The sequence below is a fragment of the Zonotrichia leucophrys genome, chromosome 1 (genome assembly GCF_028769735.1).
Source record: "Zonotrichia leucophrys gambelii isolate GWCS_2022_RI chromosome 1, RI_Zleu_2.0, whole genome shotgun sequence".
Lineage (NCBI taxonomy): Eukaryota > Metazoa > Chordata > Aves > Passeriformes > Passerellidae > Zonotrichia > Zonotrichia leucophrys.
The window spans coordinates 20,825,080-20,845,743 of record NC_088169.1 but is presented as its reverse complement, the minus strand read 5'-3'; the positions used below and the strand labels follow the sequence as shown (position 1 = coordinate 20,845,743).

Genomic DNA, 20,664 nt, shown 5'->3' with positions numbered 1-20,664 from the left:
AACATAGAAATGGTACAAAAGAGTCCATAAAATTTCCAGGAATGTGATAATTGAACATGTTTGAGAAATGCCATATGTGGTACTTTTAGGAAAAATATAGGATGAGTATAACACATTTTCAAGTGTGTTGGAAGACAAGGAGGAGAAAAGCTGTTTTGAAAGATTAAATAAGAAACTCTTGTCTTGAACTTCTAATATTAGCTGGCATTGTAGACTTTTCTGGGTGTGAGGCCTTTGTTTACTGTTTTACCTCACAATTTGTTTTGAATAGGATGTATGTGAAGTCATGGTATGCATATTCTTTTGGCACTTATCTACACATCACTTTGTTCCAAGACTTGAAAAGAACAGTCTCTTGAATATGTATTTTTCCAACTGTTTTTTTTTTTTTTTTTTTAACTCAGGCCAGTTGCATTTACTTTTTCCTCCCATTGTTTTTCAATTTGCGCTTAATTTCTGTAGAAATGGTTCCTGGTAACTTTGAACATACACTTTCTTTTTTATTAGGATGATTGAATAATACTTGTTGGTGCAAATAGTTTCATGAAAATAATTTCAGAAAAAGTTAATTGAATATACTCCAAGTATAGTAAGTTTTTTGAGGATTGAGGCTTAAAATATTTTGAAACATCAAATTAACTAAATTTTCACTCAGAATAGTGCTAGGCTTGTTTGTGCACGTAGGCACATGGATGTCTGTTTCTATTGTCATTAAACTTCTGTTTACCTGTAGAGAAACATTAGCTATAGCCTTTTTAAAACATTGTTTCTTTCAGACTACAGGAATAAAAAATCCCTTTAGCTGATGTTTGTTGGCATGTTTTCAGAATGTTGGACCTTAGTGTGTGAGAGGGATTTTCACAGAGTCATGGAATATGCTGAGTTGGAAGGGACCCACAAGGCTTATAGAGTGCAGCTCTCAGCCTTGCACAGAACTAGCTCCAAGAGTCACACCGTGTGCCCAGGAGTATTGTCCAAATGCTGCTTGAACTGTGTCAGACTTCATGCTGTGGCTGCTTCCCTGGGGAGCCTGTTCAGTGCCCAGCCACCATCTGAGGGACCCTTTTCCTAATATCCGACCTAAACCTCCCCTGACAAAACTTCAGGCCATTCCTTTGGGTTCTGCCACTGGTTACCACAGGGGAGAGATCACTGCCTGCCCATCCTCTTCCCCTTACAATGAAGCTGTAACTGCAGTGAGGCCTCCCCTCAGTCTCCTTTTCTCCAGACTGAACAGACCAAGTGCCCCCAGTGCCCCTAGCTGCTTCTCATATGGCTTCTCCTCAAGGCCCTTCACCATCTTTGTTGCCCTCCTTTAGATGCTTGCTAGTATCTTTGTCACATTGTGGCCCCCAAAACTGCCCCCAGCACTCGAGGTGAGGCTGCCCCAGCTCAGAACAGAGCAGGACAATCCCCTCTCTTGCCCAGCTGGCCATGCTGTGCCTGATACCCCCAGGACAGGGCTGGCCCTCCTGGCTGCCAGGGCACTGCTGGCTCATGTTCAGGTTGCCACTGAGCAGGAGCCCCAGGTCCCTTTCCTGGCACTGCATTCCAGCCTCTCCTTCCCCAGTCTGTCCATACTTCCAGGGTTGCCCCATCCCAGGTGCAGAATCTGGAACTTTCCTTTGTTGAACGTCATATAGTTGGTGATTGCCCATCTCTCCTAATTTGTCTAGGTCTCTGCAGGGCTTCCCTGTCTTTGAGGGAGTCAGCAGCTCCTCCTGATTTTGTATTGTCTGTGAACTTGACTGTATCCCTTCCAGTCCTGCATCCATTGGGCTGTAATTGCATTTATACTTCAAGATTCTAAAGTTAACCTCTGTGCATCTTCAACTACTTGCCTTCTAGTCAGCCCAAAGGGTACCAGTTAATGTAAGATTTTCTGTGTTGCTAAAGCTTGTCTAAAGGGGTTTAAAGAGTTCACAAAAATGTTTCACAGTGCTTTCTTCATTGAAGAATGTCTAAGTTAAGCTTCAGTCATTTAACACTTGGATGGTGTTTACACCATTAAATCAATACATTGTGTGGATGCATCACGTGTGTGTGTGTGTGCACCTATACACATATGCACACACATATATATTTAATTATTTCCAATCTGGATAATTGGTAAAGAAGAATGATAAATTTAAGGGAGAGGAACGCCTCCATGGTGAAGAGATAGCCATTATAAATGTGCAGAAACTTGAATTACCATTGGCTATTAGAAAGTTATGGAAAAATCTTTGCTGTAATGTTTGGGACAGTCACGTAGATGTCAAAATTTTGAAGAAAAGTTTAGTCTAGCAAGGTCAGACTTAAAGGTAACAAGATAGTTAATGCTGGTGTAAACTTTCTGGATAGAGGACACCTGAGGTTAGCAAGAGCATGTAATAGTAATAATGTAATTGAAGAACTTTACACTGCTCTGCTGCACTAGTAAGCATTAGTATTGATAACCAAAGCATTTTAATAAACTGCTAGTGAAAGAGCCAATGTAATAGTGAGGATGTTCTAATCTGTTTTGATGTAAACTTCGAGTGATCGTGAAGAGTCCTCAGGAAGTATTCAACTGCATGATAGTGTCTTGCAGCATGTAAGACCATTTTACTTCTTACTGAGATGTAAAGCTTCTTTTGGTGCCTCTTTTTGGTCTAACAAATGGAGCTTCATGGACTTGAATTTGGAGTTTTATGTCCCATTTTTCTCCTGGGGACCATTTTCCTGTCTGCTACATTTCTTCCTGCTTTGAACTCCTCCCATGATTCTTGTTCATGTGCAAAATGCTTATTACTAAGAACTTGTTGGTAAGATCTTGCCAGATGCACTTTTTCGCCTTTGCTCAGATGACTTCCATTAGGAAAGTGCAGGTGTTTCCTCCTCATCTGGTGGTTGCATACAGAAGTTGTGAGCGGCAGTCGGAAGTGAATATTTTCTGTGTATAGGCATACACTTACACACAAGCACATATACATACATACATACATATATATATGCATGCACTCCTCTGTGTGAGGGTGAAGCACTTATTGCCTCTCCCACTGACTCTTCTACAATGGTTTCATTAACTGATGGGCCTGACCATGGTCAAATAAGCTAGCTGGAAATTTATATTCTCAAACCAGAGGAGTCTTTGCAAAACTAAGGTTGCAGCTGTCAAGCAGTTTGTTAGCCAAAACTGAACATAGAAATGTGTTTTAGTATAGTCTGAGGATGTAGAAATGTGACAGCTAGATGACTTGCTTGTCTCCAAGAGAAGGTTGCAGAGTTGTGATTTGCAGGATGGAAGAAATAAATGGATAACTATGTGCCTGGCCTTTACTAGCTGGGACCTTGATTATCAATCAGATGTAGTTGGAAAATGGTGCTATGCACAGATTTTGGAGAAAAGGTAGAAATGTTGGTTCAGAATCAGTGAAACTGATGTCCATGTCTGGACACATGTAGTGTCATGTTAGGCTTCTTACACAAGTGGAAGAATTCAGATTGCTTCTCAAATTTTGAAATTCTCTGTTAAATTTCTTTATTGCTTAGTTTAGCTTTTGATTCTTATTCATTTGGTTTTAGTTTTTTTTTTTTTTTTTTTGGAGTCTCACACAGAAGCCCTCAAGAAGATCTTGTAAATATTTAGAGATTTTTGAGTAGAACTGGCATAAGAAAAGTTGTAAATATTTTGCATGTTACTCTTTCTAGCAAAGAGCATATTCAGTATGAAGGTGGGATTTAAATTCAGAAACTGTAGTTTCCATACCTCCCTTCTTTAGCTGTCTTATCTGCCACACATTCCTACTGTTTTCCTCTTACAGTTTATACCCAGCTGCCATATATACTTTTGTCTATTTTCTGATCTAGATGTCAAGTCATCTGCTGTCCAGTCTGCTTTTCTTCAGCCAGACCCTCCAGCAATTGTCTTTGCCCCACTGCTAATCTGGTGGTGGTTTTGTACAGCTGCTGGTCACTTCAGGCTATCTATGTGTACACAAACTAAATAAGTTTTAAAGCATTCATAGATAGACCTACTTAACCCTTCTGCCCATTTTTTTACTGTTTACCCTCTGTAAAAAACCACAATAAATTGCAGATACAAAAATAGTTTTCTTAAAAGCATTGACTTTTAACCTGGCTATGATTTTTGAGAAAGGCGTTTTCATTGTGTACATGAAATATTTTCAGCAAGTATTTGCCATAATATTTGTGTTCTGATTTTGGATATGGATCATAGCTGCTGTTAAGAAATGGATAGCTGCTGGAAGACTTGGCTGCTTGTGTGGAACTGTTTCAGCAGTTCCTGAGCAGCCAGACAAGTTATGCGAGAGCTGCAGTTGGACATAACATTTTATGTTTCAACATACTAAGCCAGTAGTTTTCAGCTGTTTTGGTTTTGGGATTATGAGAAAGGATAAAAACAAAAGTGTGTTATTTGACTATTGTTGCTTGCTAGTAAATGTTTATTTTTTCTAGAATAGAGAAAGGTAAGAGGATGTCCTTGGGTATATTTCTTAGACGTGCTTATAGACAATGTAAGCTGCTATTGCTTCTTGAAGTCAACAAGTCATATAGGTTCTCTCTTAGCTGTGTAGCTTTACATACATTTTGCATCGCAAAATCTCATTCTTCAGAGTTTAAATTTTGAAAATGGTCTGATAATTATCACACATTTTCCTCACACTTCAAGGAGTTGATTTATTACTGTACAAATAGCTAACTAGTGCCATCCTGTGCCTTGTGTTTTGCACATTGATTTGTGCTGTGTTGGCTTGTAAATTGAAGCAAGTACACTGATTGGACAGTATTAAAACTCTATTATCAATTTATTTGCTGTAAAGAAAAAAAAATGAAAAAATGAAATATAATAATAATAACAACATAAATAGATGCAAAATACAGTGTGGTCTTAAAAAGACTAAATTTCAAGTGACCTTTAGAAGAGTTGGTGCTGTGATTTCCTTGCTGCAGGGTACCTTTTTTTCCCAAGGGAAATGTATCCCAGCAATGACTCTGAACACGTTACCTTCTTTAACTCTTTGTCCTGAGCACAGAATTTCATTTATGTAAGTTTCAGTCTGGCCATCTGTATTGTGGATCTATTTTAAGGAAGAATTGATGTTCAGTGAGTTATTTTATTCAGAGTCTGAGGTTAAATCACGTAGTAAAATGAAGATACATAAATTGGATTAAGAAAAAGGTTAAAAGAAACTTGTATCTTGAAAAGATATAGTTTGGTGAACTTTGTTGTACTTTTGACTAAGCAGTTGGTATGTAATTTGCCAAACTTTATTTCAAAATCCATTTCATTTTTATGACTTGGCTGCTTGCAGAGAGCTGAGTGGATGGAGGACAGTCGAGGAGGAAAACCACGGTGTACTTCACAACAGTGGGTCTGGAGCTCATGGTGGCATTTGCTGCGAGCAGCCCGTGCCCGACTGGCGTGTGCGGCCCGGGTGGGGCTGCAGGGCTCTGACCGGGGCCTGCTCCTGCCCCGCGGGGAAAGCTGCTGCCCTCGGCAGCTGGGCACTGTGTGCCTGCCGTGTCCCTGCCCTGCTTTGGGCACTGTGTGCCTGCCCTGCTTTGGGCACTGTGTCCCTGCCGTGTCCCTGCCCTGCTTTGGGCACTGTGTCCCTGCCGTGTCCCTGCCCTGCTTTGGAGTCACAGCACAGCTGTGCCCCTTTCTGTTGCAGAGATGCTCTTGCTGCCCAGGCCGGAGCTATGGTGGTGGAAGATGTTGAGGAAGTGCCTCCAGGACTGCAGTGTAACTTTTAAAAACGACACAATAACAATCCTCCCATTCTCCCCCTCAGTGTAAGCAGCTCGTCTTGTCAGTGTCCGTGAAACAGCATTGCTTCTCAATTTCTCGGTTTGGTTTGTTTGGTTTTTTTTTTTTTTTCATTTTTTTCCTCTCCGTGCAGTTGGAGGGAATAAGAACCATGCTACAAGACAAGAGAGTTAGTTGAACTTTATAGCAATATCTGTAACTTAAATTCACATTTGAAAGGAGGAAAGAAAAAAACATTGATTGAAAGCTTTAAAGTGTGTGCATGATTTCTCATTTTGCCTTTTCCCTTTCTTGCCTTGTGACACTTCAGTAATATACTTGGCGTAATACTTTCCTTGGAGAAACTATTGCTAGATTTATCAGATTGCTAGCTCTTTTCTAGTTATTCTGTTACTCATTTTTACATTGCATGGTGTTCTTCAGATCTCTAATGTGAATTAATGCAGTTTCCTAGTAAATTAGTAATACAATTTCTGTGTCTGCATTTGTCAGGCAAAAACGTCTATCCCATTAGATTACAATGCAGACTGAGATCAGGTTTAAGGAAATTTTTTCTCCTAGTTGTTTGTGGAGGTGTATAAAATTTTGTTATTTTGTTATATTTTTTCTGCCGTTGGACCTGACCAAAATCAGAAACAAAATTAAACACACTGTTGACAGCTGCTATTCTTGCATCCTTCTCTCTGTCTCCTACAGACTTTTGTTCAGAACTCGATGGTTCTTTTTCATAATTAGCCCTCATGGTTAGTGCTTTCCTCTTAATCAAGGCCCACTTTGAAAGGTGAGGTGACCTTGTATGTAATTTAGGTGTCTAGGCATTGTTTAAAGGAGGGCAGCTAGTTTACAACAGTTTCTACTTTGGAGCACCTTTTGGATTTCCTGTTCAAGATCTTGGAAAAACAGGCTGTGTTTGTCTTTATTTAGTTCCTCCCAGAGGAAGTTTTACTCAATTAGACCTAGGGATTTCAAGCAGCCAGGGTCCTCTAATGTGGCATCAGGGCCATGGGAAGACTGAGGATCTTACCTAAAATTTTCCAAAGCCTTTTGCTTCTAGTGATCTGATTATGGTTTTGCAGGTCTGTGACAATGAAGTTGCCCTACTCTGTCTGTGAAACTGTGCTTTGGAGATGTGAAGCATGTCTTTCCTTTGGACTGGGAAGCTTTTCTTTATTATGTGAAGTCTGAGGTTTTCTGTGAGTTCTGTCTTGAGGAGGAAAGAGGGTGTTGAAATTAGATGCTGTTAACAATGTATCTGAAGCTGAAAGCACTTTTGGAGTACATTATCTAAAATGGTATTTGGCGTTGTCTTTTAAAGCCTTACCTTCTCCCCATCCAGTCCCATGAACTGATGCATTCAAGAAATACTTGTTTTGCTGCCACATATTCAGAAAGCTATAATAATGTGTTGTGGAATCCTTCTTTTTGTTGTAGTGGATAAAGATTCAAAATAAGTATGCAAGGAGGAGAAAAAACTTATTTTAGTCACTTGTTTGGTTTTATTTTACCATTTAATTTCTGTATTCTAACTGTTAAGCTTGGTAATTGAAACAAAGAAAATGTGACTAAAACTTGTGTTTTCAGATGTGTCTGTTGGATTGAGTGCAAGTACCTGGCTTCTATTTCTTCTTAATGAAAACTTCTCATTTGGGCAGAGTCAGAAGTGACAGGTCCGAGATGCATGACATTGCTCAGAGATTTTTCTCTGGGCTTGATATACTGGATTTGGATTATGAAAGCTTTCTTATGTGATTCTGTATTTGCTTCTGAAGGGTTTCAGAGTCACAAAAGATTGGGTGCCTAAGGACTGAAGAGCATCATTATTTTTGGAAAGGATAAAGTCAGTTAATCTGATATTAAGGTTGGGTTTTTGATCTGTGCAGAATTGGTCCCCATGGGGAATTGTTACTTGTACCTGGCCTGTAGGTCCAGTGGCTGCAAAAACTTAATGCTGTAAACTGGTCCCAGAGGATTTTCATCTTCAGCTGACAGTTCAGAACCCTCTTATTAGTGTCTGCCAGTTGTTTGGGGGGAAGCAGGAGGTGATCATGGGTTAGTGTGTTATTGTTTGCTACCTCAATCAGATAAATACCTTAGTTTTTCTTTACTGTGAATAGCACAGTTTGGGACAGCCCTGGTTTTTGTTTCATCAAAGATGGCAGCATTTTTGTTGTGTCTTTGTCTTTATAATTCTTTGAAAAGTTTTTTGTCTTTATTTCAATACTTTGAAATGTTTTAACAGATGTACCTTGTACAATTCTTTATAAAAAAGTAGAAAAGGTAATTTCTATTTTATTGAACTTAAGCTAATTAAAAACAAACCCAGAGGGTAAAGCAGTATTTCCAGAAGATACTTAATTTCAGCAGTCAACTGCTGTACTTTGTGGCTGACCTCCAATGTAGATATCTGCATCTCTTCCATTTTGTCTTTGTTATTCTGAAAAGCCCTAGTTTCCTTAACTGGCAAGAAACTAATCTTGTCCTCAGAGTTGTGCTGGTTAAACCAGGAAGGTATTTTTTTCAGTTCACTTCATGAAAGCAGTGCAAAACACAGGCAGAAACTTCCAATCCTTAGTTTTTTGTCTTTGGCTGAAGATCCAGCTCAATAGGTATAAATGTGACTGGATTGTGTCAGTATGACATTGTGCTTTGTCTGAAGGGAATCCAATTTGGAGCAACTTTGATTATAGTTTAAAATGAGCAACATCAACTTAATAATGGTCTGAATATCTGTAAGACGGCTTTTTATGTGTTGGGGTTTTTTTCCCTACAAGTTTTCCTTCAAAACTATTAATTAAACTGTTCACACATGCTTTTATAACGCTGTAATGAAAACTGGTTAAACCAGATGCATTGGTTTTCTTCAGTCTCCCTTTTCCTAAAAGTGAACATTGTCCTTGTCCTGCAAGTCTGAGTCCTGGCAGGATCACAGAGAGCATTGAATTAAAGTTTTTGTAGTGTGAAAGGTTAGAGTATCATGTGCAGGTTTTATTTATGAATAAAGGGTGAGGGTATGTTTGTGTAACAGGCAAGCAAGTCTCATAACTTATTCCAAAGAAAATCTTGTCTATAGTGCGGTAATTTAGGAGCTGATGTCTAGACTACTTTGAGAAATTGTAAACATTGTGTCTTCAGAACAGGACCATGGGAGTTTAAGAAAAAATGCTGTACTTTGTATGTTTAATATTTGACTGAATTCCAGGGAGATCAGGAGTATTTTGGCAATATCTGGGCTGCCTGACTGCTAAATGAATTAATGAGAGTGCTTGTGTCAGTTCCTAGTAACATTTTCTTTCTTGAATAGAGCATCTCTGGATTTGCATAATTACATGATGTAAACTGCATATTTGTCGGTAATGGAAAATTTTTACTTTAAATAGTGATGCACAAGTTTATATACATCTTCTTGTTAAACCGTTTATATGTGTTGGAGAATCAACCAAGTAGGATCAAGCTATTATTTGACCTGAATAGCTGTTGGAACATGACATTGAAACTAATAAGGGTATTTTTAAAATTATTCTGCTACAGTTAATTCTGAACACTGTAATCTCAATCACTGTAAAATAGTTTCAGGAGGCAGGTAAATGCAGTTTTTCTCTTTGCTGTGTGCAAAATTTTGCGTTGTATGTTGGTGGTTGAATGGTGTGCTTACTGCACCATTGGGCTAGCTATAATGGAGCTGTAGTAGTATTTCCATAATTTTAAGTTTTTACCACTGGATTGTTCTGGTTTATTTTGGGGTGGGCAAGCACTTCCAAGTTCAAAGACAGACATACTTTAGTTCAGACAAAGTTACTGTGTTATACAGGTGTTATCAGATGAAGGGCAGTTATGAGTGCTAATGGTCTCTCCCTTCAGCAGTGTATTTGTAAGCGTAGTCCAAATCTGGTGTCAGAAATCTTAATTGGTGTTGCAATGTACAAGTGGAGGTACAACAGAAAGTATAATGCTATAGATTCTGTTGAGCTTAAATCAGACCCTAAATTAATGCATGTATTTAATGTTTGCAAAGTTGTCATTGTAGGTATTAGAAGTGCCTCAACAAATATGTGAGGAAGGTGTTGTATCTATATCCTAGATGTAATAGAAACTACTTTATTAGTAGCTTTTCAGTATATGAATTTTGTGACAGCTTGTAGAGGAAAACATTATCCTTGGGGTTAAGTAAAGATTAAAATGAATATTTGAGTAATAAACATGATTAGACTGAGCATAAAGGCTTTTATATTTATATTATTTATTTTTTCTAGGTTTTTATATACCTTGCTGTTCTAGAGCAGTGTTGGTTTAGAGTCTTTCTGTATAATATGGAACCGAGTACTTTCAGTGTCCCTGTCAACACTGACATGGCTCTTCCAGTTTTCTATTGCCCACTGATCTATTAAGACTTTGTCTAGCAAGGGCTGTGATGTTTTAAGCTTTTAGTTAGTAATACAGTTACTTATTAATCACTGTTTCTGGTCTAATTGCTTCAGAATTTTTCAGAGACATTTGTTTGTCTCTTCTTTTTGAGGGAAAGGAAGTAATTTCAATATGTGTGGACCAAGAGAATATCATTAATAGTTGGAAATGTACAGTTGAAAAGAGAAAATATACAGTGCTGTCTTGAATTCTATGTTTTTTTGTTTTTTTTTTTAAAGACAAGCAATTTTGCTACATTGTCACCTGAAAGAAGTTAAAACCTGTAAAGTTTCTAGTAGTTTCAGCAGTGGTGAACTCAAGCTTCACATGTATGTTCTTTGCAGTATGGGAGAAAAACTGGCAGGACTGCATGCCATTATAATTAAATTGTTATACATAGAAACTTGAGGGGAGAAGCTTGTCTTACCTGTTTGGGGAGTATCTGTCAGCATATTTAAATGAAAATTTATTTTGAAACTGTATGTTTGTAATTATCAGCACATTCCTAAGTAGCGTAACTAGTTTTTGATCAACTGGCAAAGATATCTTCAAAACATGTAATAACATTCATTGCATTGTAAACTCTGGACCTTTTTGTATTTATTTGCGTTATTTTTATTTTTACAGGATTACAAAGCCCCTGACGTTTGCTGACTGTGTTGGTGATGAGCTTCCTTTGGGATGGGAAACTGTTTACGATCAACAGATTGGAGTTTATTATATGGACCACATAAATCGTGAGTAGATATGTGATTGTTTTGAGGAATGCTAACAAGCTGATGTTTACTCTTGCCACTAACTTTGCTTCCTATACCATTTATACACCTCGTGCTGCACTGAGAAAATGTATGCAAATAATTTCTTGCTGAACGTGTTTCCTTATCTTTCATATGGGGGCAAAATTGTAAAGAATTCCACTTGTAAAGAATTTTACAACCTATGATTGAACTGTAGTGTATCAAAATATTTTGGTTTGCTTGGTCATACTGTGAAGTATTAGTAATTTTGATGTTGCATTTTGTCATACATAGAAAGACTTCTGTGTTACATTTTTACATTTCCTATTTTCCCTGTCATCCATAGTTCACTCTTATGCATTGAAAACCAAAATACATTCTGAGAGAAGTGTGCTGATTTTTAATCAGAAGCACAGTGAAATACAGTAATCTCATTCTTGCTTAAGCAATATATATTTTATGTTTTAATGCAGTACAAAATGCTATCAAAAAGACAACAGACAACAGATGTGCCTTTTGGAAACTAATTTTGAACACTTTCCTTTTTGGACTATCGCTGAGCTTTGTATCATCACTGTGGCACATTTGCCAGTTCTACTTTAAAAAAAATGTCTTATCTTTATAGCTTTGTACTGCTGCTGCTGTTACTGTTGTGCTGTCATTAAACTTCTTATCTCCATTGAGTGAATGCTTTCAGTATTGTGGGAAATTGGGAGTTGGTGGGGACTAAGAAAAGAAGAAAGTAGTTACATGGGCTATCAGAGCAGTGGTAAATAGTATAATCTGAAAAACCAACCTCAATACTATCTACTTGAAATCTAGTCAATTAAAAAATGAAAGTGTAATAATAATTTTGGGCTTCCAGCCATCATTGGAATTACTTGTGTTTTGTGATTTCACAATTACTTGCTTTAAAAAACCTAAACAACAGAATAATAAATATTCCCGTGGTATCGTTTGACCTATACATGTACTTATTTGTTGTGAAATTTAACAAAGATCATTAACTAAATGATAAACTTTAAACAGCTGTTGATACATTAATCACAAGGATGGATAGACAAGAAAATTCAAAGGCAATAAATACAGACTGTTAGGTAATTCTTAAAGTAACTCTGTGTTTAAAAAAGTATTAGCTTAAGGATTGCTGTCATATTAACTTTAGTAATGTTGAAATTTAATAAGAAGTGAGGGTTATGTTAGAGTACAGTAATGGAGTGGGCTTACACCAAAGTATGTGCACGAATGCATTTTTTTTTTAAGAAATTAAGGTATTGCCAACCCTAATTTTTTTTGATTTGCAGGTGAGTTTAGAATAGAAAATGAGTAGAACATGAATTCCTATTGCAATGCCTTAAAAAAGCTACTGATAGGCCTCTGTGATAGGAATAACAATCACCATCACATGCAAAAACAGGACTTCCTTTTGCTTTTTGAATTTTGTTATTAGCAGCTTTACCACATTCAAGTTTGAACTTACAGAAGCGATATTAATCATTGTAGGCATGTCAGATCTGGCTTGCGTTTTTTCCTGTGCAATTGAGAGCAAAAACTGTAGAAGAGAACCTTTGTAAAGATCATTTGAGTTTCCAAATGATCAGTGGGAAGACAGAAAGAAAAGATGAATATTAATGGGCCTGGAAAAGCGAAGTGAATCATATTAGGTATGAAATAAAGTTTATGTATGAACAGAGGTAGAGAAGCTTCATGCGGACAGTGCTGAACTGAGTAAAAGAAATCATTCAACAATTAACAAGGTTGCAAAATTTGTCTCTTTCATGATAGCTAATTACTTGCAGCCCACAGATATTATCCTAAATGGTAATTCAACCGTCACAGGGAAATGGGTTTGTCACCCTTAGGCTAATACAGTGCTTTCATATACCAGCAAGATTTATAATAAGAGGGAAGACAGAGTTGATATTATAGCTGGATAATTATTATTCAGAAATTAGTTGGACACTTGATCCAATTTTTAAACTGTGGACAACAAAGGTGCCAATCAAGACTGCATAAATTTCCTTTGTAGAAGTGAGAAGTAATGAGTAGACAATCGTGCATCGTGAGGTGGTGTCAGACAAGTGGAGGAGATGGTCTTGGAGCTGAAGAAAAGCTTTTCTGAACTGAGTAGGTCTAAACTACTTGGAACTGCAGCTTCAGGAAAAAACATTTGGATTGTCTTTTGTGGCTGACTGGGTTAAATGCTTTGTGCAGCGTTGGAGTTCTGTGTTAATTGACAAAACAGTTAGAAGTGCCTCAGTGTCAAGAAATACTGTGAGAAAATGCAAGGGATAATTCAAAGAGTCTTTCTACACTTACACTTACCAAGGACCTCTCATGTTTTGTGCGCTCTCTCAAGCTTTTTGCCCTTGCACCTTTTAAAAGAAAACAGCAATATGTCTGATTTTTTCTAAGTCTTTTGCTATGTTTGTTTACCCAGGAAGCAAGAAAAAGATTTCTAGGCAATAGTTTTCCATTTAAACTGGAAAAAAAAAACAAGGAACAGAAGAATCTTCTGTAAATCTTAATGGTGCTTCCAACCCTGATCTCCATCTTGTTCTGTAAATTCAGTACTTTGTTGACACCCTTACTAAGCTGCTCTTGGCTGTTATCCAACCATTGCTTAAAAACCTTGGCGGTTGCCAGCCACAGAATTCCTTTCCCTCCTCCTCAGAGTCTTGGGAGCCTTTGAAGTCTCCTCTAAGCAGTTGGGCATTCCCCAGTGAGGGAATAATATATTCTCTGCATTTGTCTGGGACTGTTCTTGAGTTACTATAGTGGCTTTTTTCTAATTGGTTGTAAAGAAGTGAAGGAAGTTAATTTTATCATACAATGTAGCTTTGGTCTTGTTATGTGGCAAACTTGTTTAGAAATCCAGGGCAAAGTTTCATAAACTAGAAAAAAGCAGATATTCCCATGCACTAAAGAAGTTTTCTACCTCTGATGAATTCTGCTAGCTTTTCAGAAGGCTTCTGAAATAATTCTGTAAGAGATGCAGTGCCCTGAAGTATGGGATCTCAGAAGTTCAATGTGTGATAGAACGTAACACTTTACCCTGGATTGTTTTTTGAGATTAGGACTAATAGTTTGCCATTCCAAGACAAAAACTGAATCCTAGTAAGTCTGTCTGTTTTATAAATATTTACTGATTTCTCATTGTTTCTATGGGGATTTAGCAATCTTAGGAATATTAGAATTTGCACAGAATTCAGAGGTACTTATGGACAAATGAAGTAGCAGTGGAAATTGAAATGCCCTTAGTGAAGGGTGGGCAGCAGTCAGAACTCTGTTTTCTTCTGCTTGCCCTCCATGTAGAGAAGGATTTATGGCAGCTCAACAAGCCAAAGCACATCCTGTCCTTGCCAGAGGAGATATTTTCACGACACTGGAGTCAGAAGGGAATCAAAGGGGTCCCTGGGAAGTGGGGAGAAATTGCAGAACTGTAGGCACTATCTTGGTACTGTTTCAATGTGAGGAGTTGCAGGGAGAGAAAGGTGCAACTATTAAGAGAAAAGGTTATTTAGGAAGCTAATCTGCAAATCTGTTGGAAGCACTGCTCTTTGATGAGCCTTCTGTTTTTGTTTATATACTTTTCAGATGGCTCTCAAATGGTAGAGCTGCTAGCATGACCTTGACACCATTAGAGTTCTTAATCTGTTGTGCTTAATCTTCTACAGTTTTGTATTTCATCACTGGCACCAATATACTGAATTATGTACTCAGGATTAATGCAAAACATAACTGGCTTTCATCTCTTGTAAGAAACCAAGTTTGGAAAAATTGCTGGGTGCTTGGCTCCTGACTGTGCTCCAGGTTTTGCCACTACTTTGAGCACTGACATTGTGTCTGCAGCAGCTTCTTACTGGTAGAGCTTCAGTCATCAGAAATTAACATTCCATTTAAACCCAAGGCTTTACATCAATGTTGTTATGTGAAACATATTATTTGACTCACAAAACCCCCCAAAATGAACCAATAATTTTTTAGAATTTTAATGTGTGTCATCCTCAAATGCCTTTGCAACTGCAAAGAGATTGTTTTACAGTAATAACCTTGAAAATTAATAGATTTGGGAAAGATTTTTTTTCTTTTTTTTGGTGGAAGCTTGTTTTTTGTTTGTGTTTAAATAAAAACTGGTCCAAATCCTGGCAAGGAAAAACATCAGACTGCTGTTTCTTAAGACAAAAAAAAACCAAAAAAAAAACAAAAAACAAAAAAAAAAAAAAAAAAAAAAAAACAAAAAAAAACCAAAAAAAGGAGAAGTGATTTAAAAGCTGTATGGATTTGAGACTAAGATGCTGACTTCTCTGTTGAATTACCTCATTCTTCTTAACTATGCCGGGGTAGCCTTTGTCCTTTTAAGATGTTATGCAAGTTGTATGCAGTATCTTAAGTTAGTTCCAGCTATTTATAGACTTATGGGTTAAGTATTGAGATACTTTTAATTTTTCCTTGTGGTTCTGGGTTTTTAGGTAATTTTTGGAATTTCAAGTTGGCTATGAGGGAAGGTTAGGGCCAAATTACTATTCTCTTTGGGTTTGCACTGGTTTGTAAAGAAAATAATAACATTTAAATGCCTTTTATATTTGAAAAGCCTTTCCTGTTCTTTCAGTCTGCATCCTTCCTTCTCTCCTGGCTGGAGTAATTTTGGGCACTGTAGTGTCAGGTGTACTGGTTGAGAGTGGACATTAACAAAAATAACTTGGACTTGGTGGCACAAAGTGTCATATTATTTTACTTTAATGTTTTTACTTTTCTCTCCTTAGAGCTCACACAAATTGAGGATCCGAGGGAACAATGGAGAAGGGAGCAGGAACGCATGCTGAAGGAATATTTAATAGTTGCCCAGGAGGCACTGAATGCCAAGAAAGAGATTTACCAAATAAAGCAGCAGCGTTTTGAGCTAGCCCAAGAGGAATATCAACAATTGCACAAAATGTGTGAGGATGACAGCCGTTCCTATGCCAGCTGTGAGTTTACTACCTTTTCTTGATATTGCCCACCTGCCCTCACAAGATGTGGTGTAAGAAATAGTGTGAAGTATTTCCATCACCTGATTCTTCTCTGAATGAAGGTTCTGACTACAGCAGTGAGGTGCTGTCCCTTGACTCTGCAATTCAATGTCTTCCAATTCCTGTTACATCTATTACAACAGAGATTTATTAGGGATAAATGTTAACATTAAAAAGAGATGTAACTTTAAACAGGCATATATCCCAACTGGTATTTCTGCCCATCTTGGAGCCAGGTGTAGTGATGATTCCTGCAAGGCAGCAAGGGCTGAATGTTGCTGCATCAGCTGCCTACCTGCACTCCTAAACTCAAAGATTATTTTCCACTTAACGTAGGAGGGAGCCGTCAGCTTAGGGGAACCTTCTGTGGATCCATAGTCTGCTTAGCAAATTTACAGAGTTAGGGACAAGCTGTTGTGTTCAAGAGTACCTCTGACCATGAACTAGGAGACAATATTTCATTAGTTCACTTCATTCTGAGTGCCAGCCTGTGATACTGATGTAGGTGATAGAGAGCTATAATTTCCTGCCCTTTTCATTCTTCAGATGTCTCTGGTAGCTTGGGGTAGATAATACACTTTTTCTGAATTCTGAAGATGTTGCCCCATTGTCATGGCTGTTGGCTGGTGTAGGTGTCTTTGTCAAAGAGTTAACTGGACTAGTTCAAAGAAGTGGATATATCCCACATGGAAATTAGTGGAGTTTTACTGGGTTTTGGTTTTTTTTTTTAATTTTAGTTTTTCAGGGGCTGTACAGTCATTGTTTTAACTGCAGGTTTGCTGTTAAGTGCCAAGGATTTAATAAGAATGGGAAGCTCAGCTTTAGCCTTTTCTGAAGATGTTCAAGAAATCTGACTGTGGAAGGGGGCTTAGGGCAGGTGTCTGGATAGAAGTGTTTAGCTACTGATTCGCTTGTATTTATTAATCCAAGCAAATTCATACATATGCCAAAATCCTGAATAAAAGTTGTTTTCCAGAGCTGAGGTGTCCCAGATGGTTTGGACCAAGTACTCTGTTACTGTTGAACTGGGGTTCTCATCCTTTTGTTTAGTTTATATATATGCATTCTGTCATTCAGTTTGTAACATAACTGAACAATTATGACCAGTCTTATTTCCCCCTCTCATGTTCAAGTTTCTGAAGAGGAAGCAGGTATTTTCCTATTAAGAAAGAAATTTTTAAAAAAGAAACTATTGTGTAAAGTGTGTTTAACAACTATTTGAAGACTTGGAATAGAGTAAAAGATAGTGTTATCAGTATTTTTTGAGATTATAAAATCTAAATTGACATTTATTACAAAACCTTTCTAAGACCTTGGGCTTTTTGTTTTTTTTTTTTTTTAAATTTGCAGTAATTCTGTGGGATATTTTATTGAATTACTTCAGGTGAATATACAGAAAGAAAGTTCTGTTGAAGATGAAAATATACTAGAAAAAGATAACCTTTTTCATATTTTTGAAGCTCTTAGATAACAAGTTATTTGAAACAGCAACAAAATATGACTGAAAAGGACAAAATTTGGGGTTATCTGTAATGAAAGCAAATGTTATGCCAATTTACTTATGTTTCTCCATCTTCTGATAGTTCAGGGTTTTGTAGGTATATCTGGAGTTGATAATGAGAATCTGTGAGAGAAATTACATATAACTGTTTGCTTGTTTTGAGGTGGAAAAATATTTTAATTTTCTATGATGTGTTAATATATTTTATATTGGTTTAAGGTCATATGCTTCGGTTTTCAGAAAATGGGGTGGGTTGATTACTCAGATGATTTAAAAAATTTTTTTAAATATCCTTTTTGGAATTAATCATGCTGTCAACTCAAGATTCCAAAAAGCTCCTTCTCCACTTGTTTTTCCTAATTTGAGTCCTCTACTCCACTGTGGGATGCTTGTCTCTCCTTTTACTGTACAGAAATATTAGACTTCCAATGTGAGTGCAATTACACTACCAAAGTTGGATGCTTATATAGCCAATATCTTTGCCTCCACCACCACTTGTTTCAAGTTGCTGAATTTAAAGAACTAAAACTTCACAAATTGTTTTTCTCCACTTTGCTTGTGGGTGCTGCCATTGACTCAGTGTCGTGTGCTTATGAGTGGGAGGTGAGCTCAGCGGTTGTGGGTTGGCAGGGAGGTGCCCATGCAGCAGTTTTGTGACTCAGTTGTGATCAGCACTGTTTCAAAAAAAAAATCCATAGAAAATCCTGGATTTAGAGAATTAGTCCAGGCATGATTACTCATTTTGGCAAGTTCCTGCACGCTCAACATGACCTTGGCATTGCAGTATTCTTTAAAGGTTCAAAAGGCCCAGTGCAGCCCCAGACACGGATATGGGTTTCAGTGCAGCAGCCTTCAGCTCTGCAAAAGGATGGAAGGTCTGACAGCACAACCCCATCCATTCACATACCAGGCATTTTTCAGTGGGCCAGTGCTGCCTTGAATGGCTCACTCCATAAATCATGGTTGCTTTTGCCCCATCTATCTTCTAGGACTTTTACTTCATCTGTGCAGGCTTTAGCTTGTAATGCCACAGCTTGAAATCATTGCCTGACTGGAGACACCTTAAGACCTTACTTGCCAGGGTTGGTTTGTATTTCAGTTCCCTAACTGTTGCTTTAGAAGGCAGCTTCTCTGCCTAGCTGGTCTAATTTTATTCTGACAATAATTTTTTTTTAACTTTAGTGCCTATCATACTGTTAATTCAGTGTACCTAGGAAGTAACTACTAATTATTAATATTACACAAATTGCTTGCTTCAGTAGATGCCATCATCCTATCACAGGAGCTTATTGCTTTTAGGAAATACATAGTGCTGCTATATGCAATTTTTGGTGGTATTCAGGATGAAAGAAAGTTTCAGATGGGGCAAATTGAAATCCTCAGTTGTACTTCAGCACAGAGGATAATTTTAGAACCTAGTGACTTGTAAAAAAAAGAATTAATGAAATGGTTTATCAAATAGTGCCGCATCTTAACAATTGTATTAAAGAAGGCGGAATAAAGAGTAAAATACTGTTTTCCATCTGTTTAGCATTCTCTGGATTTTCAGCTAATACCAAGTATGACCCATATCAGATTAAAGCAGAAATTGCCAGCCGTCGTGACAGAGTGAGTAATCTTTTCTCATTTTGTAAAAATATGAATTTGGCATGGGGAAGGGAGGGAGGAAGGGTCTGTTTTACTTTAGCATTACACTGAATGTTGCATGCATTTCTAGAAATACAGTATTGAAAAGTGCTTTTTTGTTCTTACCCATTGCTCTGTTAAAACAGCTCTATATTCATTGCATTTTGGTCCCTTGAGAAGTAATGCTTTTTCCATGCTAAAAATGCAAACATTTTTGACACAAATGTCAGAGGCAAGCTCAGCCAGGCCTTCAGAAATTGCTTTCTCTATACAAACTGCCACAAGTAGTAAATGCTCTGCAGCCAGATTCTTTCAGTTCAAACCCATTTACCCATTTTCAGTGAGATTCTGCTGGACTGCAGGTTTAGCCACTTGGAAATCTCTTCACAATTCAGTAGACCTATTGGCCAAATAGAATTTTTCAGCTGGTTGGCCAGAGCTCTTTTATGAGGACAGGGAAATTCAAGTATTCTGACAATAATAGGCAGTTCTGTAACAAAAATGTTCCTTATTTATGTATTTAAAAAAACTAAAACTAAATTCATGGTTTTGATAAATAAGTATTTTAAAAAACACTTATCCTTGCAGGATAGTGTTCCATTTTTGTTGTAGTAACCACTTTTCACATGAGTGCCTCTGAAAATCAATCCCATTCACCACCCTTCAAAGGCATTTATTCTATCTGTATATATTTATTACATGCTGACTAGTGTTTGCTTGTTTTACATACTCTAAGTGTCAGGGTATTCTAAGCAAGAAAACAAGCCTTATTTATTTAAGTAATATATGAAGAAAATAAACAAGTTTTTCACTTATGACTGTCTTCCTCTCTTTCTCCTTAAACAAAATGACCTAGGATACATGGGATATTCTATTCAAATGACTGTGTGCATAGTCATTGACTTGTTTCAGGAAATAGAATGAAATAAGCACTATAAACTTTTTGTGTACAGGATGCATTTTCTCATTTTACTTCTGGTGGATGTTAAAGGAGCTGGTGAGCATATAGAGCTTAGGGGCTCGTACCATGAATTTTGATGAGAGGGAGAGAGCTGTGCAGGATGCTGCGACTCTGACAGTGCTGGTTTGCATCCTGGTACTGATACAAAGCCCCATGTTCTTGGAATAGAGCTGAAGAAAAAATTAATTTTTTATTCTCTTTTTAAAAAAAATTGTTTTGTAATGATTTTTTCATTTACTGATGTACATGTGAAAATCAAGAGTGCTCTGGGTAAATTCTAGCAAATATCCTGAGTTTGGTAGTTTCAGAAGAGAGAGCTTTTTTCCTTCCATCCCTGCCCCTCTTTGGGCTCACAGTTCAGTCTTAGCCTCACTACCACGTACTGAAACACCCCCATTCCCCTCATTTGTCTGCTGTCCCTTGCATTCTCCTCTCCCTGTTGCCTTCAGTTATCTGTCAGCTTTGGAGGGCAAGAAGCTCTTTCTCTGCAGATCATGCTTGGCTCTTCCATGGTCTGCACAACCTACTCAGGTAACTGTTTCCACAAAAAGGTTTTTGGAGACATCTTTGCTATGTCACTTTTGATTTATGCTCATTAAAAGTGTAATGACCAGAGGGTTGAGAGGGTAGGATAATATGAAAATAACTGTGGCAAGCCAGGCTGCCATTCCTGG

The 20,664-nt window shown here is 37.6% G+C and overlaps 1 protein-coding gene across 3 annotated transcripts in view; it reads left to right on the top strand.

Annotated features, from left to right (window-relative positions):
- Positions 1 to 20,664, top strand: part of WWC3 (WWC family member 3) — a 98,769-nt gene that overhangs the window by 25,973 nt on the left and 52,132 nt on the right. For all 3 annotated transcript variants that reach the window (XM_064708658.1, XM_064708676.1, XM_064708666.1), the window contains exons 2-4: positions 10,781 to 10,890; positions 15,657 to 15,860; positions 18,935 to 19,011. In XM_064708658.1, coding sequence (XP_064564728.1) covers positions 10,781 to 10,890; positions 15,657 to 15,860; positions 18,935 to 19,011 — 391 coding nt within the window. The remainder of the gene's footprint in view (positions 1 to 10,780; positions 10,891 to 15,656; positions 15,861 to 18,934; positions 19,012 to 20,664) is intronic.